This window comes from Dipodomys merriami, unplaced genomic scaffold (assembly GCF_024711535.1).
Source record: "Dipodomys merriami isolate MVZ:Mamm:240054 unplaced genomic scaffold, mDipMer1.0.p SCAF_11, whole genome shotgun sequence".
In the NCBI taxonomy this organism is placed as follows: Eukaryota; Metazoa; Chordata; class Mammalia; order Rodentia; family Heteromyidae; genus Dipodomys; species Dipodomys merriami.
This window is the reverse complement of record NW_027202382.1, coordinates 1,467,627-1,493,538: the sequence shown is the minus strand read 5'-3', so window position 1 is coordinate 1,493,538 and position 25,912 is coordinate 1,467,627. Positions and strand designations below refer to the sequence as shown.

The following is a 25,912-nucleotide window of genomic DNA, read 5'->3' as shown; positions in this document are numbered from 1 at the left end:
TCAGATGTGACCTCAGCAGATGCAGATGTGACCTCTTCCAGGTGTCCCAGTTACCTAGGTAACTCAGGTACTGGGTGGAGACTTTGCTGCGAGAAGGGTGGAGTCTGCTAGCCATCCAGGAGTGGACCTTACATTCCAGCCTTTTAATAATCATGAAATAGGGCGCAGATTCTCTCTGGCTACTTCCTGCTGACAAGGGGCATCGACAATAGGGGTAAAAGGCTGGAATTTGGTCCCTCCCAGAGAAGGCAGCGAGCAGCAGCTGTCCCTTGGTGGCGTGAGTAACACAGGTACTGGGTGGAGACTTTGCTGCGAGAAGGGTGGAGTCTGCTCCCTGCTTGCCATCCAGCAGCTGACCTTACAATATCTTCCTTCAATTCTGTCAAAATTTGTCCCATTTATTAAAGAGCTCTTAAGGTTGTACTTAGAATTAATGTTTTATCTTCTTGGTAAATTCATCCTTCTTTCAGATGAATGTTTTTTCTTTAAAAAACAGACTTTAGTTCAACAGACTATACTGATATAGTCACCTCTTCTCTCCATGGCTTACCATTTGCATGGACTATCATTTTCCATTTTTTAACTTCTCACTTGTGCTTCCTTAAACCTACCATAAATCTCTTGTAGGCAGCAAATAGTTGGATTGTTTTAATCCATTTTGCCATCTTATGCTTTTTGTTAGCAAGGTTAATCCACTTACATTTAAACTCCCCATAGATAGTGAAAACCTATACTGCCATTCTGTCAATATATGTTCTGTAGTTCTTTGATCCCTCTTTTCTTTTGTTACTGTCTTCTTTATTTCTTCTCTTTTCTGTAGTGACATATTTTGATTCTTTTCTCATTTTGTGTATCTTCTTGTAGTTACACTGATGCTTACATAAAGTTTCTGGTAGTTATACTTTAATCTGACAGCAAATCAATTTCAATCATATACAACACTTTTCTTCTATTTTTCCCTAAACACAGTTTGTTATTTTTGTTATTTTTATATTCTGTATCTATTGTTATTAACAGAATTATATTAATATAATTATATTAAGAGCATAGATATAATTCTCATATAATTTTTAAAAATTATCTTTCAATTTCTGTATCAGAATTAGAAATACTTATATAGGAAAATTATAGTACCTTGAATTAATGTCTTTAATTTTGCCAACAAAATATATACTTTCCTATGCCTGTTTTTCTGGCTAGCATTTTTTTTGCTTCTTTAGTGTAAAGGACATGCTTTAAGATAAATATGATATCGGGCTCTCTTTCCCAGCTCTCTCTCTTTCCCAGCTCTCTCCCTTTCCCAGCTCTTTCCCAGGTCTTTCCCAGGCCTTTCCCAGCCACATAGAGGGCCAACATGGCCTGGTGCCAGCCAGAATGATGAATAAACCTACCCATTATCTGAAAAAATAATTAAATTAAAATGATATCGGTAGGTGTGCTCTGCTGTTGTTATCTATATAAACCTCTCTTTCTATATCAGACTCTCTCTCATCTACTGGACTTCTCCTCCCCGATGATATTCTAGAATTATCACAGCCATCTTACTAGCATGTAGTGAGAGCCAGACTCAAAGTAAAAGCAATCCAGGGGAGAAGAGTTAAGAACTGAAGAAGAATCTGGTTGATAACAGGGTCTTGTTATGCTGCCCAGGCTGGCCTCAAACTCATGATCATCCTGCTTCCTCAGTGCTGGGATGACAAATGAGCACCCTCTCCTAGCTTTTTTACTAAGTATTTAATTATGTAAATTCTATCTGATTACTACCATACTTTCATGCTGTAAGATTTAATATATACTATTCATTGGAATTCAACTTGAATTAATTTCTCATCTTCATTATTTTGTTAACTTCTTAGATTTGAGCCATGCCTTCAGCCTATCATTTTGCTGACTATTCAAAAACAGAGTCATTCAGACTTTTCTGCCTGGCTTGCTTTGAACCTCAATCCTCCAGGTCTCTCTCTCTTGAGGAACTAGGGTTGCAGGAATTAGCCACTAGAGTCCAGCAGAAACTGTTAATTTTCAAATCATTTTTAACGTCATTTATGTTAGTACTATTAGTATGTTTTCAATTCTTTGAAAATTTGTGGAAAGATATTTTGTAGCTGTATTATGTAAACAATTTAAAATATTTTCAATATTCAGTGTGAGTATGAGAGCACTTAGATTTACACAATCTTTTGTTTTAGTAAGGCTCTTTGAGAAAACTATAGAATATATGCATATGTAATTTCCTCCAATTTCTCTCATTCTCTTCCTATTCCTACGTTTCTCTCATGAATTCACTGTTATCAGCAGCATTTGACAGTTACCATATCCTTCTTCAATGTTTTCATTGTCTGTCTTTAGGTAAACCATTCTCTTGGTTTTTCTTTTATTTAGCTATATTCTCTTTCCAGACTTTTCTCATCTTCCCAACATCCAAATGTTGGAAAATCCAAAGCTTACACTTTAGAACTCTCATTTCTATTTACCTTCAGTTTTTGAGGGTTTTACTTTATTTTTAATTTTTAAATGTTGGTACTGGGGCTTGAGCTCAGGGCCTCTACCACTTCAACCACACCTCCACATCTGACATTTACAAATTTTACAAATGTAACTGTCTCAAACTTGTCTGCCTGAGCTAGCTCTGAACTTCAAATCTCAGATCTCAGCTTCTAAGGAACTCCTGAGGATCATTATCCTATTATTTACTACATATCTCCACTTTGGTGCCAACTTAGCATCAGCTACCACAGTAAGTTGTCATTGACTTAGCCTCTGGGGACTTATATTATTTTTCTTTCCTTTCTTTTTCTTTTCTCTTTTCACTTTGTTCTTTTCTTCTCTTTCTGTTCTTTTTCTGTCTCTTTTACAAATTCTGGGATGCATTTACAAAGGTATTTAGTACATTTTATCCAGCTTCCTTTGTATTTATTGCAGCAATATTTATTATATTACACTATCACAAATCTAATTTTTTATCATCAATTTGTGCTCACTTAAATTAGAGACCTGAAAAGCATCTTAAATATCCCCTAGCTCTTTTTTAATCTTCCCATTTGTATAGTTATATACTATATTAAAGTATCTTTCATTTAATAAAACACTTTGTACTTTTATTATTTACTACTGTGTAATAGAATATACTTTTATAGAATTTTTGCCTTGATTTTTAAACAACCTTATCTAGTTGCTTGCATTCAATCTCTGTTTTCTCAAACATTAGTGTCAGGTCTTCACCATACATTAAAATCACCTGACAGCATTTTAAAAGTATTATGGTCCATGGCCCATTCTCAGACTATACTTGGATTGAAATGGGCTTACTATGGGGCCTGAATATAGGTAGCTTTTAAAGCCTCCTAGGTAAGGATGATATACAGCCAGGGTTGAGTACAACACCTGTACCCAATTACTCACTATGCTTTACAAACTGTTCTCTCAGGTTAATGTCTTTTCAAACTTTCCTTTGTTCTAATGGCTTTATTGAATGCATACATCTGTCAAACTCATACCAAATTTTAAGGGGTTCAGTCCAAGTGCCCCCAACTGTAAAATCTTTACTAAAGAATGATAATGATAAATGACTGCTCTCTCTCTCCATTTCCAGTATACCTTCATGGTATAGTTTACTTGCATCTATGTACACATATGTATATCTATATATTCACAAATATATGTACTATATATACATATATACATAAATTTTCATAATCTCGTGGTACACATGTACAATTGTTATAAAGGTGTCGTATAGGTGTCATATTTAATTCAACACTGAATATTCATTATTACAGTATTTTAGATTAAACTAATATGAACTGTAACAAATATAAACACATCTATTCATGTATAAACAAATATCCTCACCATTTAAAACTAAACCCTGAAATGTTAAAGTTAAATATTAGAATTCAATAGTGAGAAAAATATTAATAATTTGTCACTTCCAGACACATTTTAATGAGAATACCTGTTTGAAAATATATTGATGCAAAGAATAAAATATTACTGAAATATAAGACTTTATTATAAACAGAAAAGTGGTTTCTATTTAGGCTGTATTTTCTTCTTAATATTTTCTACAGTAATATTAGAAGTAAATCTGGAAATAGAAGTGAATCTGATTTAAGAAGCATGATATTCTAGTACCCAGTGCTCTACGTAATAATAATATTTCCTAACAAAGTGTAATATAGGACCGAGACATTCTGTTAACAAATATCACTTGGTTCATCTAGAAGATCAGATGTAGAAATAAGACAGTCACGTCTAATTCCACATGGATTCTCAGCTCAGATCCTGGATTTTGCACAGTTTACCTTGCGAACATGATCCGAGTGACATTTCACAAATTCCTGGATAAATGTTGCTACACTCTGCCAGGAGAGAGACAGGCTATGTCATGCACAGATCAATAATCGCACTGTGTTTCATCAGCTTCAAAATCAAAAGTGCTTCATCTGGCAAAAGCCATGGCCCTAGAGAATCTGACATATATAAACTGAATACCCTACAAGGATTGTGTACTATACAAACTATTGGGGGAAGGTAAAAGAAAACTTTGGAGACTAGCAATGAACAATAAGAATGGTTTTCTACTTTGTCATTACTAGAAATGTGTTACACAGATCACAAAATGGAAATGAGCCTGTTTAAAATTCTGTAATTCCAGACAGAAAAATGTGGCTCCAATACAGTTAAACACACTTATTAACCAAACACAACTACCATTTTAGGATACAAAGCAATCATATAAGTCTAAATATATGAAACTTATTATGCAGATTAATTAATATGACCCTTTTAAATTGGAAATATGTTTGGAGGGAGGGAAAAAGGAGGGCATGGGAATGGAGGAAGGAAAGATGAGTAAATGCAGTCACTGTATTCAATATACATTATATAAAAAATGAGCTACATAACTTGAGGATAGGGCCAGAAGAGAGAGAAAAAAAGAGGACAATTGGAGGGGTGACATTGATCAAGAAGCTTTGCACGCATAACCTGGCCTGTGGAATTGTAACTTCTTTGTACAAGAACTTAATAATGAATATATAAATAAATAAATAAAACATGACCCTTGTAGAATTAAAAGGTTGAAAAAATGAACTAAAGAGCCAGTTTTGTTTTTGCGCTAGATTAATCTAAAACCTTAAGGCAATTGTTGAATAGAGTATGCTCTGTAGTACTTAATACACAATTCTTCCACTTAGTCAAAGTCTTTGATTTAGAATTTCACTGACATAATTTGAGATTAATTGGCTAAAATAGTTGGACAAGAGATGAAACAAACTTGAAAAATCAAAGTCTATAAAAGAAAAACTGTTTTACATTTTAGATTGTTTTTCCAAAAATGTTTCTGAGAACAAAACAGGTTGCTCCAAAACTGTATGTGACTCAAGAGAGTAGAGGAGTCAAGAATTCATGAAGAAATCAGACACTGGTGTCTAATCACAAAATAAACAATGGTGTATGTTTATAAAATTTATGTTCAAAGATTATATTTGAGTCTTGGGATCATTCTGACATTCTATGTGTTGCCAAGCACTTAACATGAAGAAGACCAAAGGCTACTTGGCAAGAATAATCTAGGGTAAAAGTCTAGTTCTCTACAATACTGCTTATAAATCATCTCTACTATAAATTTTAGAAATATTGTCATTCTCCCTTCTGGAAACAACAACTGTAGCTCGATAAGATTATCATATTATTAACATAGAGAAGTATATTATTTGAAACTAAAAAGATAACCTTCTTCCTTTGGAAATATATAGGACCATTGTGCAAGTCAAGATTCAGAAATTAAAATCCTCTGAGTACTAGAAAAGTAATATAAATAAATGGCATAAGCCTTTCAGTCTATGACCAACAGGAAATGATATTTTTCAATCTTGAAAGTACACCACCACAAGGCTACTAACCTTTACATTAAGTCCAAAGCTCCGATATATTTAGGACACTATATAACCTATGAAAGGATTTGCCAATTTTTATTGAGCTCCTTAGATGATATTTATAGGTTCAATTCCTTATCGTGAATGAAACTAGTCAGTAAATCAATCTTTTTCCATGTAATGAAAATTATACTATGATCTCAATTATGCTAGCATCTGAAAATTATCAAAAATTTGATATATGATTTTTTGTTGTTGTTGTTGATCATGGGGCTTGAACTCAGCCTGGCGGGCACTGTCCCTGGGCTCTTCAGCTCAAGGTGAGCACTCTACCACTTGAACCCGCAATGCCATTTCTGGTTTTCTAGTGGTTAATTGTAGATAAGAGTATCACGGACTTTCTTACCGGAGGTGGCTTTGAACCATGATACTCGGATCTCAGCCTCCTGAGCAGTTAGGATTACAGGCATGAGCCATTGGCACCCGACTGATATATGACTTTTTTATTCATAAGCCTATTATCTATTAGAAGCAACAGAATGTTTTTAAAAAATGTTAAGTTCAGAAACCAAGCATTGGTGGCTCAGACTTGTAACCCTAGCTAGCCGGAAGAATGATACTTGAACGATTGCAGTTTGAAGACAATTCAGGCAAAGAAGTCCAAGAAACTACACCTCCAATTAACCAACAAAACACAAAGCTGGAAGTGCTGCTCAAGGATAGGAGTGTCAGCCACAAGCAAGAAAATCTAGCACAGTGTAAAGTGTAGAGTTCAAGGCATAGTACTGGGTACACACACACACACACACACACACACACACACACACACACACACACACACACACACACACACACACGCACGCACGCACGCACACACACACACACACACACAGACTATTAAACTCAAAGTTGTATAAAATGCCACCTTAGAGATATAGAAGGATTTAGGAACCTTGGACTACTTATTTAAATATTCACTTTTATTCTTTTTATTTAATTTATTATTTTATCCTATTTATATGACATAACATAAGGGACAATACTTTTTGCAAAGTTATCATAAGAAGCCAACAGAAAATCGAAAACTAAAGCACTGACTAAAGAAGTCTGTGCTTATCCATGTAACCTTGCATAAGAGGATACTTTGTTAGTAGAGACTTTTAAGTTTGGTTACCATCTCGGTAACCCCACAGTATAAAATGTACAATTGAAATCTCACTTGAGTTCCTCACTAACTATATTTGAGTTCATTAGCCATTTATGCATTAATAAATCTCTAAATATTTTTTGTTATTACCTAGGTTTGAACAGAGGGCCTCATCCTTTTAGGTTTGTGCTCTACTACTGGCACCAAATCTCTATCCTGACCTTTATGATGGCTATTGTGGGGATGAAATCTAGTGAATACTTTTGCCTAGAATGGCCTCTAATCATCATCTTCCAGATGTCAGGCTCAGGAATCAGTATGACTATAGGAAGTGCACAAATGTTTACTCCTATCCTTTCCCGAATACTTCCTTAATTAGATGGTATTGAACCTGAACCTTTCTAATATCTAAAAATAATATGTATCAAAAGTATAATTACATTTAAGTTGTAAGTTGTAATAACCTATACATTAAGAGCAATAATTAAAAATAAATCATAAATATAATTAAATATAAATTATAAAACTGTGGTGTTGTGGTAAATATATGACATTCACCTTGTATTAGATGAGGTCTGAAACAGCTAAAACTTAATGTTGGCAGGGAGGGTAGCTTTCTATATTGCATTCAAGAGGAAATGCCTCTAAGAGCAACTCATTGGATCATTTATATCATATACACTCTAAAATGCTCATGAACCATGTATTAATCAAAGAATATATTATATTACACAATTATTACTTTATTACTATCAGTATCTCTGATACAAATGTGGATTTTGTTGTCAGAAAAAGAAGTACAATTGTTAAGAATTTAAAAATAAAATATATGTCTTATTCAGATTTCTACTTAAATCCCTGGCATACAATTTTCCTTTTCCTTATAATGTATATAGCTAAGGAACTTCACACTAAGAAAGAATGGAGAAACAATCTTTCCTTTTTCATTTTCTTTTAATAGGCAAGATTATATTATAATGTGTCTAAAATTATTAAAGAACACTCAAATCAACAGTTAAAAGATAGTAGTTCATTATTACATATTAAGATTGATGTTTGTAGCTGGGCACCAGTGGCTCACGCCTATAATTCAAGCTTTCAGGAGACAGATCTGAAGAGTATAGCAGAAAAGTCTGTGAAACTATCTCCAATTAATTAGCAAAAGAGCTGGACTGGAAGCATGGATTAAGTTGCAGAGCACCACTGGAGTAAAAAAACTGAGCAAGAGCACAAGGCTCTAAGTTCAATCCTCCATACCAGAACACACAAAAAAGATATTCATAATAAAAGCTTCATATTTTATGCTAGTATTTGTAAAGAGTAAATTAGTTTAATAATGTAATTGATAATCATAAACAAAATTACAGACATGCACAAAGACTAAGCTAAATTCACTTATAAAACCTACTTTTCACAATTAAATATTAAAAATATGGAACACAATGCTTTAAAAAATGAAATAAAATGCTGGTGAAGTCTTTTGAGCTCCTTCTCCTAGATTTATCCCTTAATATGCACTTTATTAAAGAGATCTCGTAACTCAAAGTACTAATGAAGTAATATTATCCAAATCTAGAGTAGCACCTAAGACTTACTTTTTAGATTGAAACATGTTGAACACAATTTGAACTAAATAGCTCATGTAAAATCAAATGTCCACAAATAAACACAGTGTAGTATAATTTAAAGTTTCTTTTACCTTTATTGTCTGTCTGCTTGTTTGAAATCGTTGATCAGATATTTGCTGTTGATGGAGGAGCTTTTCATTGACTTCTTTGTATTCTTTCACAGACAATTCTGCTGCTTTTTTGGCATTCTGAAGTACATTGTTTTGTTGTTGCAAGGATATAATCCGTTCTCGTAAAAAGATTAAACTGCTACTTGATTTCTGGGCAGTAATATTTTTAGACTTATCTCTGTTAACTAAATAAAAATAATGTTCAAAATATTTTTAAAATAAGATTAAATATTAAAAGACATAGCATTAATTTTGAGATTGTATTCTTACCTCTGGTAGGAACGATTGTATGTGAACTCCTTTGCATACTACCATTTTTCTTTTGAAAAGTTGATTTCTTGGTTTTCTTGTAATGTAAAAAATCCTAAATTTAAAAGTTCCCCAAAAAGTTGGTTATTATTCAATGATAATATCAAATGAACTAATATAATAACTTTTTACAAAAAAATATATTCATATAGGGTTGTAGTTGTGGTTTAAGAGGTAGAATGCCTGTACTAACAAGCTTGAGGCCCTGAGTTCCAACCCTATTACAAGTCACAAATAAATTTAAATTTATTTATTTTAATAGATTTTAAGATAGGCAGAAGACATAGGCACAAAATCAACTTTTAAAAATTTAATCTAGAGACAGTTTTAATCCTAGGAGTACATGAAGTAGCAGCTAAAGTAAAATAAAAATATTTAATAACATCATCTGGAAATGTAGGCAATATTATTTCTCAAATACATTAACATGTGAGGCTAATGGCAAGTAAAGCTAAGATAAAGTAAACTTTGTCCTATGTCGCGTGTTAATAAAATGAAGTCATCATGGTGACTATTTCAAAAATATTTGATGGAAACTTGCTTCCACAAAGCAAAATTTTAAACAGAGAAATATTCAAAAAACATTGTAAATTACAGGAACAAAATATGTGCTCTCAAGAATTTATTGGTGTGGGAAATAGGAACTTATTTCTGTCAGTAGAACTTTTTCAAAGATCCTAATTCAGGAACAAAAATGTAATTATAGTAAAAACAGATGGAGGAAATAAATTTGACTTACTGTTACACCAAAAGTAAACTGCATACTTTATGTTGATAAATGCATACACTATACTATAGTATATCTGTCATAATCCTATGCTATATTATGTATGTCATAATCCTAAAGTGTAAGATAGGGACTTTAAGTTTCAGATATTACATAATCCTAATAATGTTTTATTTCTCATTGTATTTTTTAAACACCTTAATAGAATTTGTCCTCAGAACCAGCAAACATAAAATATATCTTTTTAATCAGGCACCAGTAGTTCACGCCTATAATCCTAGCAACTCAGGAGGCACAGATATGAAGATCTAGGTTTAAAGTTAACCTAAGTAGGATAGTACATGAGACTCTTATTTCTATAACCAATAAAATGCTGAAAGTTGAGGTGTGACTCAAGTGGTAGAGTGCTTAGCCTTGAGTGAAAAAAGAAAAGCATCTAGACCCCAGTATAAACACAAATATGTATGCATATATGTGTAGGCATATGTGTGTATGCCTGCTTAACATTTCATTGCTAAGATTCAATTACACTTTGCCAATTACATACCAAATACTGAAAAATATTCAAAACAGAGTGACCAGTATTAGTTACCGATTCTGTATACAATTAATTGGACCTGTTTACAACTCTGTTTACATACTATTGCTGAAATATAAACTAGAGAAACATGCTTACTATGAAACAAATACTCTTAAACTATCATTTTAACATGGTAAAATATTAACTAATCCAAGGCCAAAATAAAAGCAGGAACTCAGAGTTAAATGAGTGACTACCCCTGTGATCTTACATTTCTACTTAAATAGGAACACAGAAATCACAAGGCAGAAAACAGAGCCTAACTTATGGCTCAAGATGGGAAATCTAGGATACTGTTTATTCACAGCTTGTTTCATTTCCTTTCATAAAAAAATTTGTGGGGCTGGGAAGGTGGCTCAGTGGTAGAGCGCTTGCCTTGCATGCATGAGGCCCTGGGTTTGATTCCTGAGCACAACATAAGCAAAAAGAAAAAAGCCGGAAGTGGTGCTGTGGCTCAAGTGGTAGAGCACTAGCCTTGAGCTGAAGAGCTGAGGGACAGCGCCCAGGCCCAGAGTTCAGACCCCACAACTGGACTAAAAAAAAAAATTGTATTTTGCTTGGCAAATGGATATGCCATACTGTAACTTTTCAGCTATTGAAAAAATTGTCAATTGCTAGTGTTCAGCCATTCTAAATGTAGTATGACTGACTTCATTAATCATGTACAGGTAGATTTTATTTATTTAACAAATTATTTATTTTTCTGATACTGGCCATTGAATCCAAGTATTTTTTCATGCTAAAGCATGCCTCAACCCTCTATATAGTATCTTTACAATAAAAAGCATGCCTCAAAATTATATGGATTCTCAGCTCTAGGTTTTTCTGATAAGCATAAATTGTTATTTCTGTGGGATATGTATCTAAAAATATAACATCTAGACTTTACGGTAGGCTTAGTTCTTTAAGAACTGTCAAGTACTTGCTTTGGCAGCACATATACTAACATCAGAATGATAGAAGATTAGCATGGCCCCTGCACAAAGATGACATGCAAATTCATGAAATGTTCCATATTTTTTGGATGAATGATGAGAAGAAGTAGGGGAAAATGCAGTCAAGAATTCAATGGATATCCTACAAAATTGAGAAAAGTGAGGGAAGGGCTACCTTGGGAGGGGCAGGTGAGAATCTTGAAAAGGGTTACATTGATCAAGACCTATTGTGTTCATAAACTGCTTTGTTGAATGGCAACTCCTTTGTACAATGATATTTTTAAAATAGAGAATTAGAAATATCATCATTACAACAAGGTCCAGGATACCAAACTGGCCTTTAGAAATACTCTAAAAACTTATTAAATGATGTAACAATCAATTTTTTTAAAAAACTGTTTTTAAGAGCATTGTATTGAATGATTTGATATCCACACCACCAATGTCTATTTCTTATCAGCATTTGATATTATCATTAATTTTTATTTGAGCTGTCCTAGTATGCACTTCTAATAATAGTTTTAATCTGCATTTCCCTGGAGGCCAGTAATGTTGACAGTCTTTTCATGTGCCTATTTTACCATTCCTTTAAAAAAAACTTTAATTGACAAATAATAATTACACATATTTATTTTATATATTTATATAAATTTTTATATATTTATACAATGCATAAGGATCAAATCAGGATAATTAACTATTTTCAATACTTTAAGCTTTCATATTTCTTTGTGTTACCTCTATCTCTCTTGTCCTTTCTCTTCCTCACTTCCAGTAATCACTATTCTATTTCTAGGAAATCATTTTGTGTGGTTCCCAGTACTGGGGCTTGAACTCAGGGCCTGGGCACTGTCCCCTGAGCTTCTTTTGATTAAGGGTAGTTTATTAGAGATAGTCTCTTGAACTTTCCTGCCCGGGCTGGCTTCAAACAGCAATACTAAGATCTCAATCTCTTGAGTAACAAGGATTACTGATGTAAGCCACTAGTCCCTAGCACTCTGAAATCATTTTTATAGTAAGAGGTGATATCAATAAGAACATGAAATATTTGTTTTTGTGCCTGGATTCTGGATTCTTTTATTAACATGTTCTTCAGTTATATCTTTTATGCCACAGGTAACACAATATCCTTTTTTTAATGCCAAGTACTATTCCATATATATATAATCACATTTTCTTCATTCACTGATGCACAATTTGGTTGATTCTCTATCTTGGTTACTATTTACAATGCTGAAATCAATATGGGCAAATATACATGGAAATGCAGATATCTCTATGATATACTAATTTTATCTTCTTTGCTTATATAGCTGGATAGCAGAATATTTGGATCACATCTATTTTTTTTAGTTTTTTAAGGAACCTCCATACTCTTTTCCATAATAGCTGATTAATCTACATTCCCATCAACAGGATATACAACTTTCACTTTCTCAACCAATATTTGTTTTATTTACATGCATATTTTTTTATGCCAGTCACAAGCTTGAACGTGGGGTGCCATGCTCTTACTTAGCTTTTTGCTTGACTGATTTTTTAGTCATAACTCCATTTCTGGCTTTTTGGTGGTTAACTGGAGATAAGAGTCTCATGCACTTTTCTTTCTAGTTGGCTTCAAACAATGAAATCTCAGATCTGAGTCTCCTAAGAAGCTATGATTATAGGCATAAACCACTAGTGCAAAGCTATATTTTGTCTTTTTTATAATAGCCATTCTAACTGTGGCAAAAAAGATATCTCATTGTTATACTGATTTGTGTTTCCACAATGACTAATATGCTGAACATCTCTATATTTGCCATCAATATATCCTTCTTAGCAAACGATTCATGTCTTTTGCACATTTTCTAATTGGACTGGTTGCTATTTTTAGTATGCTTTTATTTATTTAATATGTGAGTCCTTTGCCAGATAATTGGTTTATGAATATTTTCCTAATCTAACTAGTCTTTTCATGCTGTAAATTAGGCCTTTTGTAAAGCAACCGTTGTTTTGGCTTTATTCCTTTTTTACTGTACACTGGGAGTACTGAGTTCAAACTCAAGGTCTAACACTTGCTAGATAAGCAGCCATCCAGAGGTGTTAGCCCCTCAACCCTTTAACCTCTCAGTTTACTTTTCAGATAGAGATTAATGGTATGAGCCAGCTAGCTTTGGAGTATAATCCTCCTACCTCCACTTTCTCAGTAGAAGGAATTAGGTATACCACCATGCTCAGAAAAACTTATTAGTTAATTTTGATTTGCTCAAACTTATTGATGTCCTCTGTGAATACTTTATATTATGACTAAATACTCCTCATTGAGCCCCACATTGTATAGTTTTACCTCTTACATTTAAAATTTTTTTATAATATAAAGTTTTTTTTTTATCAGTGACCAATCTCAAGTTAATTTGTATTCTAGGAATTGCTTAGATTATGTTCATGGTTTTATCTGTGGATAACCAATTCCTCTAGCACCACTATCAAAAAAAAAAAAGAATACCCTTTATTGAATTGCTCTTATGTCTTTATCAAATACCAGTAATTCACATTTATGTTGAATAATTTGTAGCCCCTATATTCTATTATGTGAATATAAAGCTTTCCTACCTCTACCGGTACTACCAGTTTTGACATTTTAACCAATTTTGGTGATATGAGTTTTGAGATATAAACCAATTTTAGTGATAGGATTTATGTCAATCTTTATTGGGCGAAAATATAACAAAACAGTTATATTTTGGTTCTATAATTCTAATTTGAGTCTTCATTTCTTTTATTACTTTGCTGAGATATTTTGTACAAGATGTTTTATTGAGCAAGGGAAGGGTGGGCACTGTCCTAAAAGAAATGTACTCATTACTTGATTTTTGCAACTGTAATCCCTTTGTACGTCACCTCTATAATAATAAAAATTAAAAACTAAAAAAGATACTTTATTTTTCATATTGTAAGCTTTTTCACATTTGATGCTTGAAGCATTTTTATGATAGTTACTTTAAATGCTTATCATACAGTTTCATCATCTGTTATTTTACTTTTGGTTTCTGTTAGTTGTCTTTCCTCAAATAAGTTGTAGTTTTCCTGATTTTGAACTGTATCCTGAACATTTTGGATTCTGTCAAGTTTCTGTATACTTTTCACATCTTGTTTGAGTAGGCTTTTATGGCACAAGAGACATATTATCTACTTATGCCAATTGGCAGGAGTCTAGACTGTTGATACTATAGCTGTAGATCGCTACCTTCATATTGCTTGGTGGACATAGAACTTCAGGTTCTCTAGTAGGCCTTGGCTTATTCTGCTGTGGCTGAGATATTCAAGGAGGGACTTGTTAATGCTTCCCACTAGGCTTCCATTGACAATGTGGGGAGAGAGTTGGGGCCTTATGAAGTATGCAGTAATAAAAGTCCCTAACTCTGGTCTTATCCCATAAAATCAAATTGCTGGAAATACAAAAAGTACCTCTTCACTTCTGGATGCCCCAAACCCCTTTGTAGTCTCCACTGAAAAGTAGAGAAGGGAGTATTACCACTGAATATCCCCTCTTGGTATTCTTAGCACTAGTACTATGATGGAAGGAAGAAAAGTGAGAATGCTTCTTAATACTCAGGTGAAAAGAAAACTCTAGGTTCCCAGTAGGTCTTTACTGATGAGCACAGGAGTGGTGTTTGGCTGCAATAGGGAATTTATGGTGTCACATTTTCCATTATACTACCTGGACTTCCCTATCCTTTGGGTAGAAAACCCAGAAAGCTCACTATTCCTCAAGTCTAAAGGTTCCAAGCTGGCTTGCTAACTCCTCTACAACTTCTATAATTGTTTTATATCAACATACATGAATATGGCACCAAAATTTGAAAAATACATTTTTTATTGAATCTAACCTGATTCTAAGAGTAACAATAATGAATAAACTATTGAAAGAATAGGCTGCAGTATTTGTTCTATCAGCTATGTTGGCTACTATAAAATAATAATAATGAGACAGCACTACACAGCTAAATACACTCACTGAATAGAAGAAAAAATCTAGGGCTTTAACTTATACTTATACTTAATCAAACTATACTCCATAAGAAAGCTGAGGTTGTGAGTTATTTATGAACTCATTAAGCTGCCTATAAGTGACTAAAGAGAATTCACAACCAAATAATATATAGCAAAATAGTAAGTTTTTTGAAACAGAGAGTCACTAGACTGGCTTAGAAATTGTAAATCTCCTGAATAACCTCAAAATTTCTATAATATCTTCTTATTTATCATCAATCAGTAGAAGTATAATAAATGAATAAATGACTACATAATTACATACAAAAGCAGAACTTTTTCATGTTGTATTTACTATACCTAAAACCAATAATAACCTAATTATTAAGTTATTAAGTTTCAATTAACTTTCTTGCTAAGACATAAAACTACCTTAAGATTTATGAGGATTAATTTTCATTTTATCTATTAATATATTATAGCAAAATAGTACTTCAAAATTCTTTTTGGATAAGTATTTTCACTGTATACTTCAAGGAAGACAAGTTTTAAGGATTCCTATCTAAAAATGGACAAAATTCAGTGATTTATGTTATGTCATAAAATTAATAAGATAGCTTACAATTAAGCAAAACGATTTCATGTACCTTTGAGGGCTTATCATCTACCTTTGAGGGCTTATCATCTACATTTGAATATGCTTGTATTACTTCATTTCCTTGAGTTTGGATGTCTTCTGTTTGATCACCTTCTTTCTGGTCTCTTCCATTTCCTGCAGGGCCTATTTTCTGTGATGTTTCCACAATAATTGTTCCCAAATTTTGAGAGGTCTGTGTTTCTGAATCGCTGCTTTAAAAAGGGGGAGAGGATGAAGAAATGAAAAATCCAAGTACTGTTATGTGTATTTTGAAAAGAAAACATTAATTTAAATATCTTTTACAAAATTCTAGAATCTCATCCAGAAAATAGATATCTAGCATCAAATCCCTATTACTATCTCTTCTGTAGTTTATAAGTATCAACTCAGGTAGCATACACATTAAAACGCTTCATGGGTATGAGTATGTACTACTTTCTAATCCAGACCATAAGATGTTCCGCTTTACCAGCACATCTCTTCAGCAAATATAAAATTTAAGCCTTTAGGTTTTTACTGATTTTTTTGTAATTTCATTCTTTATGGCTGGCTATTTATCATTTAATAAAATGTGTTCTTATGCCATTTTTGTGTTGTATTAGGTATAACAGATGAATTAAAAAGTGAATTAAAATTCAAAAACCTTACCATCAACTTTTTATCACAGAACTGGGGTATAGGAAACGAAATAAAATAAGTAAGATGCATGGTACGCTGAAGAATTTAAGCAAAAAGATTAGAAGTCTTGTGTCAAAGAAGAACATATAAGTAAACATGCTCCTTTCCACATGATAATCTTCTAAGTATTTGACATAGTCATATGCTGCTTGTTACCATGCTAATCTATATAATACTAATTTATATGTTTATGAGATGCTTTACCACCCCCGTCCACAACTGAATTTGCTCTAGCTTTCATGATGAAGGATCATATCCAGGGTTGAATTTCACATTCCAAATACACTATTGAAAAGAAATTAGTGAAATTGCAGGTAGGTACAGAGAAAACTTTTATAATCTCTCTCTCTTTCTCTTTTTACTTTTTTACCAAGTAAAATCATGTGAGCTTTTTCTGTCATATACTATAAACTCATATAACATTGGGCAAAACTTGTAAAAGTATTTCTATTATTCAACTTCATATTTTTCCCATTGTATTTTGAGCAACTGCCATTTTAAAACCTAGTGAACTACCCTCTAGTCTTTTGCATAACTATATTTTCCCAGTTCATCTATTTTGATTTACAAGGTAAAGTATATCTCATTCTTTATACTTGTAAATATTCTCCATCCCTTTCAATGTTGTTATTATATATAAACAAACTTGATAACCATACTTTATTGGAATTCATATATGTTGTATTTATTATTAGTGTAAAAGAAATAATGTGGTCTGAAGAAATGGCTTAGTGGTAGAGACCTTACCCTGAACATAAAAGGCTTTAGACTCAATTCCTAGCTTATGTGCAAGTGCAGACACTCACATACATATACATACTCTCACATACAAAATAGGGCTGGAGCTGAAGCTCAGTGATAAAGTGCTGTCCTAGAAAGTACAAGACCCTGGGTTCAATTCTAAGTAATGAAAAAATTCTGGTAAGAATTTTCCTTAAAGGCAAGATTCCAGTGGCTCATACCTATTCAGGAGGCTGAGGCCTGGAGGATCATAATTTGAAGCCAGCCAGACTTCTGAGAAGAGAAGCCTTCCAGGCTCCATTTCATATTAACCAGCAAATACCAAACTAGAGGTATGGCACAAGTAGTAGAGCACCAGCCATAAGTAAGAAAGCCAAGTAACAGTTCAAGGCCCTGAGTTTAAGCCCCTGTAATGGAATAAAATAAAAGTTTCCCTAAAAGAACCCATGTTGATTTTGAGAAATCACTGCTTCTGTTAAGACACATTCATGAGTTTTCTAAAATCTTATTTATGATTTATTTAAAAAAATAACCAATTACACACACTTCTTCATATTTTGTTTTTTAGTGATTGTACCAGGGTTTGAACTCAGTGCCTCATATACTCACTTAGCTATGTCAGTTATAGCTGGTGTTCTACTACCTGGGACAGAACTTCACTCAAGTTTTTCAGCTGGTCAATCAGAGAATGTCTTTTTGGATTTTTTTTGCCTGGGTCTTCAGAATTCAGATTCCTGAGTAGCTAGGATTATAGGTATAAGCCACTATCATCCAGCTTCTTGTTTTTGCATCTATATATTTATCTATCTCTAATACTTTTAGCTATTTGGGGTCCTCTTCAAAAAATAAACATTTGATCACATCTAAAAGTACTTTCAATATCCCGATTATTTCCTGTGTAGATCAAAACCCTAGAATCTAAATGTTTAGGTGACCTATTGTTGTTTTATATTTTCTCCTTTTCCATTTGTCTACAACTTGGAAAGAAATCAATATACAATTTCTAAAGAGGCAAAAAATTAAAAGTATGATTTTTTATCTGGTAGTGAGACTCTCCTAAGGAAAAAACTTTAAAATTGAAACGATATCCTTGTAAGAAAACATTTCTGGAAATGGGGCATTTATTCATATTCATATTCTGAAAAATTATTGGATATCTATAATATTATATTAGGTTAGATGCATTGATAAACCAATTCTACAATATTTATGTTCTCAGAAAGTTTATATTCTATCCAGTGAAAACAATAAACATAATAAATTTGAAATGTCTCCTGAGATAAATAGGTACATAGCTTACAAAGGGAAAGCCAGCTTAGGTGAGGACACTAGTCAAAATATAAGCAGACAAAGGCTAGTAGAAATCAAGCTATTGTATATTTCACCATCTTTTTCTCTTGCCTTCAGGTCAAAATCATCCTTATAGATATAGTGGCCTAATCTGTAAGTCGCATACTCTGCTACATATCTACTTAACAAATTTTTATTACTATATTTTCCCTACCAGGTTTATTTTCCTCAATTTTCATCTTGGTAGAGATATTCAAATTCAGTTGTTTCTTTTCTTAATGATTATCACCCATCACTGAATGAGCATTTGCTTGTAAGCTATATAAAATAAATACTAAAAATAGTAATAATTATAAAATATAGCTTATGTGTGTACATACATATGATTAAGTTCTATTCTTTCTCAGTATAACATCTTATATTTTAGAATATGAAGAGCCAAAAGAAATAATCTTTTCTGAAGTCTATAAATTTCTACTTCAGGATTTCTAATTGTTTTAGAATTCTTCACAGCTGGATGATTCCTGCAAATGTTCTGTCAAGCAAGAAACAAAGTTAATCTGCACATGTAAAATTGAATTTCACTGCTAAATAAATAAAGTGACAGTACTATATTTTCTAAAAATATAGCGTGATATAACTCAAAACATATGCCTTTGTGTTAATATGATGAAATTAAAACTGAGTGTTTCACCTAACTCTTAAGCATTTACTTTTTCATGTATTTATTTATACAGACTCACAGATAAGTAAATGAACCATAGATGAGGAATAGTGCAATGATACTACATGACTGACATAGAGTTCATAGTGACAAGAATTTACTTGAAGATTCCGTTAAGTAGTATTTTATCTATAATTGCTTTAGAGAGGATCAAAGAAGCTGAGAAAAGGTAACAAAGAAATGAGAATGCAGATTTGATTCTCTGGTCTCATCTTCACTAAGGTAAACAAATTTATAAATATGTTCTTTTTGTTTTTTGAGTTTGTCTAAGGATAAGAAGCTTGACTTGTACCCATATAAAACAGTGGTTCTCAAATTTATCTGACCATGCTATTAAATTTACATGTTTTCCTCATTTTTGTCTGCCATTCTGTGAAAAATTACTAGCATTTTAAAAAAATGATAGTATCTACCTTGAATGATTAAATAAATTATAAAACCCTCATTCCTACCTTGCATGGTAGTAGATCTTAAGACCTCTCTCCATAAGGGGTTTCCCCCAACATTAAGGAGAGTGAATGCTGAGAAGATAGGCAAAAAAGAATTTGAACAGGCTCGGATAAGCCCTTTTGGGCTTATCTAAATATATTGATTATATTCTGTTTGTCTAAGCATATTTCTGCGCAACTGTTCATTTATTAAATCTAAGCATAAAAATGGACCATAAATCTATGAGTATTCAATCTGAATCTTCCTTTGCCTTGTAAATTTTGATTAAATAAATCAAACAGACTTTTCTATTGCTACAGGAATACTAGCCATGGTCCTTATGAGGATGATCGTAAGTATCACATCTTTCAAACACTGATTAAGAAATTTACATCATCTTCCCAAATCTAATAAAGAACCACTGCTAGAACCTAAAAACAAAACAGAACTAGAGAAAGGGAAATATATATTATTATGAAATAAGGCATAGTTTAAAACTTGATGGAAAATATGGACAAGTTGTTAGCAATTGTGGACTTCTGTGTTGCCTAAAAAATAAAAAGAGATGTCTTATCATGTATCTTTGTGCTCCAAGTGTGCATATGAATGTATAGCTAGGGGTAAGAGAAAGGATGGATTTTTTTATTCTCCTGTTGCTATTCACTAGGGGTTAAATAATTTAAGACTAGGAATCTATATAACCCCAAAGAAGTAATTTTTGACTACTATTCAATTAAAGTTAGTACAATGACTTTGCATAATATATACATGAAATAATTAGTGAAGATGGTTCTTAATTTAAAGGATGTTAAACAGCTTGTAGACATCTGGTAACAAGCTGAAATGGGTCATTCAAAATTTATCTAACTAAATTAAGGGGGGAAAATGTTTCTCCTCCCAGGTTGGCATGTCACAAGATAACTAAACTGACTTAGTAGGCTTGCCTGGGAATCCTTAGCTGTCAGTGGTGAATATGCAAAGGGCCAGCAAATTAAATCAACCTGCCAAACTGTCAATTTCAAGCCTCATGACTGCATGAAAATAGCATCACTGGAAGAAATCAAGCATTGCCTTCTTTTGGGCTTCTTGGCACCTATTCAAATACTCATGCAGTTGTGGCTAATTTTGCATGCAAATTTCAGTCAATAAGCTCAGAACAAGACCTCCCAAGATATTTCAAAGGATCTGACAGTATTTTTTCTGAATACCAAATCGACAGTAGTTGAAATTCAATCTCCATTTGCCAGTGCTTTACATATGCACAGTGTCCCCACCACAGAGCTAAGTTAATGAGAGCCTTACCTGCTTTCACTCATATCCTCCCAGCCGTCCTTGCTGAGGTTCTCAAACATATTGCTCATAACCTTGATGGAGTGATTGAGAACAGTATGTTGACGACCCACAGAGCACTTTTTCTTTGCTGCTTTAAATTTAACCTTGGTAGTGGTTGTCTTACAATCACACTGTCCAGATCTCAGTTCCATAGTGGTCATTTCAGATTTAGCTCTGTCTGTTGAATTGTGAGATTTCTCCACTGGATTCACCAGCTCTTCATTTCTCAACATGTTAGCTTCTGCCACTTGTCTCCTTAGGGAAGTGACTTCTCTCTCCAGCTCATTGATTTTTACTTGAAGTTCAGTTTTGTCTTTTTCTACATCTTTACTCCCCTTTAGTAGCAATTCTAGCTCTTTTTCTCTACTTTCTGCATCTTCTTGATGTTGTTTTAAGTGAGATTTCAGGAAATCATTTTCTTTCATTAATTTTTTATTTCCTTCTTTTAATTTTCTTGACTTTTTCTCAAAAGATTTTAGCCGATTTTCCAATTCAATGATCTAAACAAAGAGTTTAATTAACCCTTTTAAAATCCAAGACCATTATCTTCTGCATTTTTATTATCATTTCTAACTAGTGAAAAATAACCCTTAGTACAAGGACGAAAGAAAACTAAGGTACTTAATTTCTAAATAATTCTAAGGTGTTATACATGAATCCATTCTAAAGTGCAATAATGCATCTGTTGAGTAAAGGACAGATGGTAAAAGAAGTTAAAAATTCTTCACAAAGTGACACAGAACTAAGTATGTTAATAAATTTAGTTCAAATGGTTTGGTTATACATTCTACTTATTGTACAAAATATTTTTATAGAATAACCATTGAAACAATCTAAAAACAGAAACATAAGAAAACTACTAGTAAATAACATTTTTCATCAATACTTAAATATATGAACAAGTGATGACTAAATGCAAATAACCAAGAGCAGTTGCTTTTTCTGTAATTAGAAAAATGTAACTGCAGAAGTCTTGTGGCCCTTATTTTGTATATAATAAAAGGTTTTACCTAAAATAAATTATAATGATTTAAAATTATAAAGACTTTTCGGATGTATATAAAGCAAAATTTTTCCTTTTATTTCAATAAATATTTTTTATGTTACAGGACAAAAGCAATGTAATATATACTTCTTGATATTAAAGAATTTAAAAAATGTCTGGAAGTTGGAGTTAAAAAACATAAATATTTGCATACCTAAAATTGATAAATGGTAAGATCTAATGATAACAATCTAAATGTCAATAAAAGAATAATTCTAATTCCTGAGCACAAAAGTTTCATAGATATTGATTTAGATATAGAACTTGGAAAGTAATAAGTGTTACTTTTGTAAAGAAATATTTCTTTTAATTTTTCATAGATTCACCAACATAATCTCTCCTAATAATTTCCTCCCAAAATGAGGTAAACAAAATCATTAATTATCTTTATAAAAACAATGAAAACTAAAAGGACTGAGATTCTGAAACTTAGATTATACATAGATGGGCCTTGAGCAAAAAGATAAGAGTTCAAACCTTAGGACCATCACCAAAAAAAGCAAAGAAAGAAAGAACTGGAAGTCAAGAAAAAAAATTGAGGTAAACAAAAAAAATCTAAAAACTCTATGGGCTCCTATCTATTTTAAAACTAAATTCTTTATTCTTTAAAGAAAGAATTCTTTCTGTGTGTGTGTGTGTGTGTGTGTGTGTGTGTGTGTGTGTGTGTGTGTGTGTGTGTGTGTGTGTGTGTGTGTGTGTGTATATATATATATATATATATATATATATTTGTTACAGTACATTGAAAAGCCTAAGGAGGAAAATCAATCATTTCATATAGTAATATTCCAGAAATATACAAGGTAAAATATGTATCTTTAACGCTTTCCATAGTACTGAACATTACTGACTATGGTGTCCTCACCATAAGTTTCGGGTACATTTTTCATATATCTATACTTCTATGGCCCCTATTCTTGTGAGTTAAACAAGTTTTATTTAATTAAATGGTCATTTTTCTGACTGGATAATCCTATCCTAAGGCATGAGTAACCAATACAATATGAAGAATTTCATCTAATTTTTCTTACCTCTATACCACAATATACCTACCTATTTATTATTGGATCTATGTGCCTATAGGACCTATTTCTGACCTAATGAGAAAACTTTTGTACCCAATGATTATAGAATTTTATGTATTTCTTTGGAAGACATTCTCTGGCTCCTTCTCAATTCTATTAATTTACTGAAAAGCTGGTTAATGTGACAAAAAAAATAGTATCCATAAAAACAAACAGGCTTAAAACAAATTCAAATCCATTTACTTAACTTTTTTCAAATCATCTACCTCCAATTTTTATTACCCACTTTTAGTAACTTACATGCATAGTAATGAATATTAACTGTATTTTTTTACTTTCTGTGAATGGATCTATAAAACACTTTAGCATGAGATTCCAAGTAAAGTAAGTAAACTGGGCTGTATTTTTAACTATGTATATTGTGCAAGAAAACAACTGTACTTTTGTAAAATTTTAGTAGTTGTGACATAAAAATACCAGAAAGAAGCAATGTGGTTTATGGGAAATAAAATTTTGAGTCAGGTCTCTATCTCACTCTTAACTTTGATTGCTTTAGACAATAAGATATTTAACCTGTTTTACTTTTAGTTTTCTCATTTGTGCAATGAGACTAGTAAAAGGTATTACATGTTTGAAAATAACTAATCTTGGCAGACAGTAAGTGCTAACCAATTTAACACCTTCATCATTATCATTATTATTTCTATTATTATTACTCTTAACAATTACCTAAGACAATTACTTAAAGAACTAAAATATAATTACTTCTATTAAGCATAGTGAAATACCCATTAAACCAATTTTATAGATTTAAAATAAAACTATAAGCTGAATTTTAGATTTTAATCCTGGAAGCTAGCATATTTTTTTTCTTTTGATTAAACTGTATTTATGTTTGCAGATAAATCCTGAAATGTTTAAATACTGGTACTCAGAACCCAATACCCCAAAGTATTTGGGTATGCTGAGTACTCTGCATTGAAAGGCACTGGAAGAGAATCTTCTGCCCTCACATCTCCTATTAACACTTCCTTTCCCAAAGCAAGTCATGGAAACAAACTTTCCTTTTCCAAGGCAGGTTATCAGTTCCCAAAACCAAGACATAATTCCTAAAATGATCTTTTTTCTTTCCTTCCTTCCTTCCTTCCTTCCTTCCTTCCTTCCTTCCTTCCTTCCTTCCTTCCTTCCTTCCTTCCTTCTTCCTTCCTTCCTTCCTTCCTTCCTTCCTTCCTTCCTTCCTTCCTTCCTTCCTTCCTTCCTTCCTTTTGTCAGTCGTGGAGCTTGAACTCTGTGCTTGGGCACTGTCTCTGAACTCTTCAGCTCTACCACTTGAGCTACAACGCCACTTCCGGTTTTCTAGTGGTTTATTGGAGACTTTCTTGCCGGGCTGGCTTTGAACCATGATCCTCAGATCTCAGCCTCCTGAGTTGCTAGGATTACAGGCATGAGCCACAGGCACCTGGCTCATTTTCTTATTTGTTTGCCCTTGAAAAATCCTCATTCCAAGATTGGGCACAGGGGTTTATACCTGTAATCCAAGCTACTCAAGAGAAGGAAGAAGTTGACTCAGGTGGCTCATGCCTATAATCTTACCTTCTCCGGAGGCTGAGATCTGAGAATGTCTGCTGGAAACCTTCCTGAGGAGAAAAATCTTTGAGACTTATCTTCATTTAACCAGAAAAAATAAAAATAAAAACAGAACTGAGATGTTGTTCAAGAGGTAGAGGGCCAGTCATGATCAAAAATGTCAACAGAGAGTGAGACCCTGAGTTATGGCAGGAGAGAAAGAAAAGAGAGAGGAGAGAGAGGAGAGAGAGAGAGAGAGAGAGAGAGAGAGAGAGAGAGAGAGAGAGAGAGAGAGAGAGAGAGAGAGAGAGAGAGAGAGAGAGAGAGAGAGAGAGAGAGAGAGAGAGAGAGAGAGAGAGATGGAGACATAGAGACAAAGAGACAGGTAGGCAGGCAGGCAGACAGACAGACAGATGGACAAATGGACCAATGGATGCACAGACAGAGGAAAGAAAAGAGACAAAGGGAAGACAGAGAGGAAAGGAGAGGGAGGTAGAAGAGAAAGAAGCGGGGGGAAGGGAGGGAGAAAAGGAGAGACCTACAGAAAGATAAAGTCAAAGTATCAAAGAAAGTGAGAGAGAAAGAAAGACTGATGGAAAAGGGAGAGAAAGACATTAGAGGATCACAGTTCAATGCTGGCCCTGGAAAAAAGTTAGTAAAGACATTATTGCTGTATCAATCAATAAGTAAAGTTTGGTTAAACACACTTCAATCCCAGCTATGTGAGGCCTTAGTTAAGAGAATTAATATCTATGGCAATTCCAGATAAAAGCAAAAAGGCCTGTATGAATAAAATGGGAAAGTGCTTACCTATAATCCTGAGTTCAATCTCCATTACCTCAAAAAAGGAAGGAAGGAAGGAAGGAAGGAAGGAAGGAAGGAAGGAAGGAAGGAAGGAAGGAAGGAAGGAAGGAAGGAAGGAAGGAAGGAGGGAGGGAGGGAGGGAGGGAGGGAGGGAGGGAGGGAGGGAGGGAGGGAGGGAGGGAGGGAGGGAGGGAGGGAGGGAGGGAGGAATCTTTCCAGACACTGACCTCACTCCATGCCTAGAGTAAAAGAAAAAAATCCTATACACTGAGGCCCTGAAAAAGAATAAGTAAACAGGTCTTCATGGTTATCCCCTAGGTATATTTGTTCTTACACTTTGGAACAGCCATC

At 33.2% G+C, this 25,912-nt stretch overlaps 1 protein-coding gene and 1 non-coding gene across 11 annotated transcripts in view; one reads left to right on the top strand and one right to left on the bottom strand.

Moving 5' to 3' along the window:
• Cntln (centlein) overlaps nt 1-25,912 on the bottom strand; it is a 199,432-nt gene that overhangs the window by 46,855 nt on the left and 126,665 nt on the right. For 8 of the 10 annotated variants that reach the window (XM_070007817.1, XM_070007750.1, XM_070007784.1 and 5 more), the window contains 4 exons: nt 21,092-21,621; nt 15,938-16,139; nt 9,035-9,128; nt 8,726-8,949 (listed from right to left, as the gene is read on the bottom strand). In XM_070007817.1, coding sequence (XP_069863918.1) covers nt 8,726-8,949; nt 9,035-9,128; nt 15,938-16,139; nt 21,092-21,621 — 1,050 coding nt within the window. The remainder of the gene's footprint in view (nt 1-8,725; nt 8,950-9,034; nt 9,129-15,937; nt 16,140-21,091; nt 21,622-25,912) is intronic. The other 2 variants (XM_070007757.1, XM_070007770.1) reach the window with 1 other exon arrangement.
• Nucleotides 11,299-11,401, top strand: LOC138822400 (U6 spliceosomal RNA). The gene has a single exon (XR_011370434.1). It is a non-coding gene; the product is annotated as a U6 spliceosomal RNA (small nuclear RNA).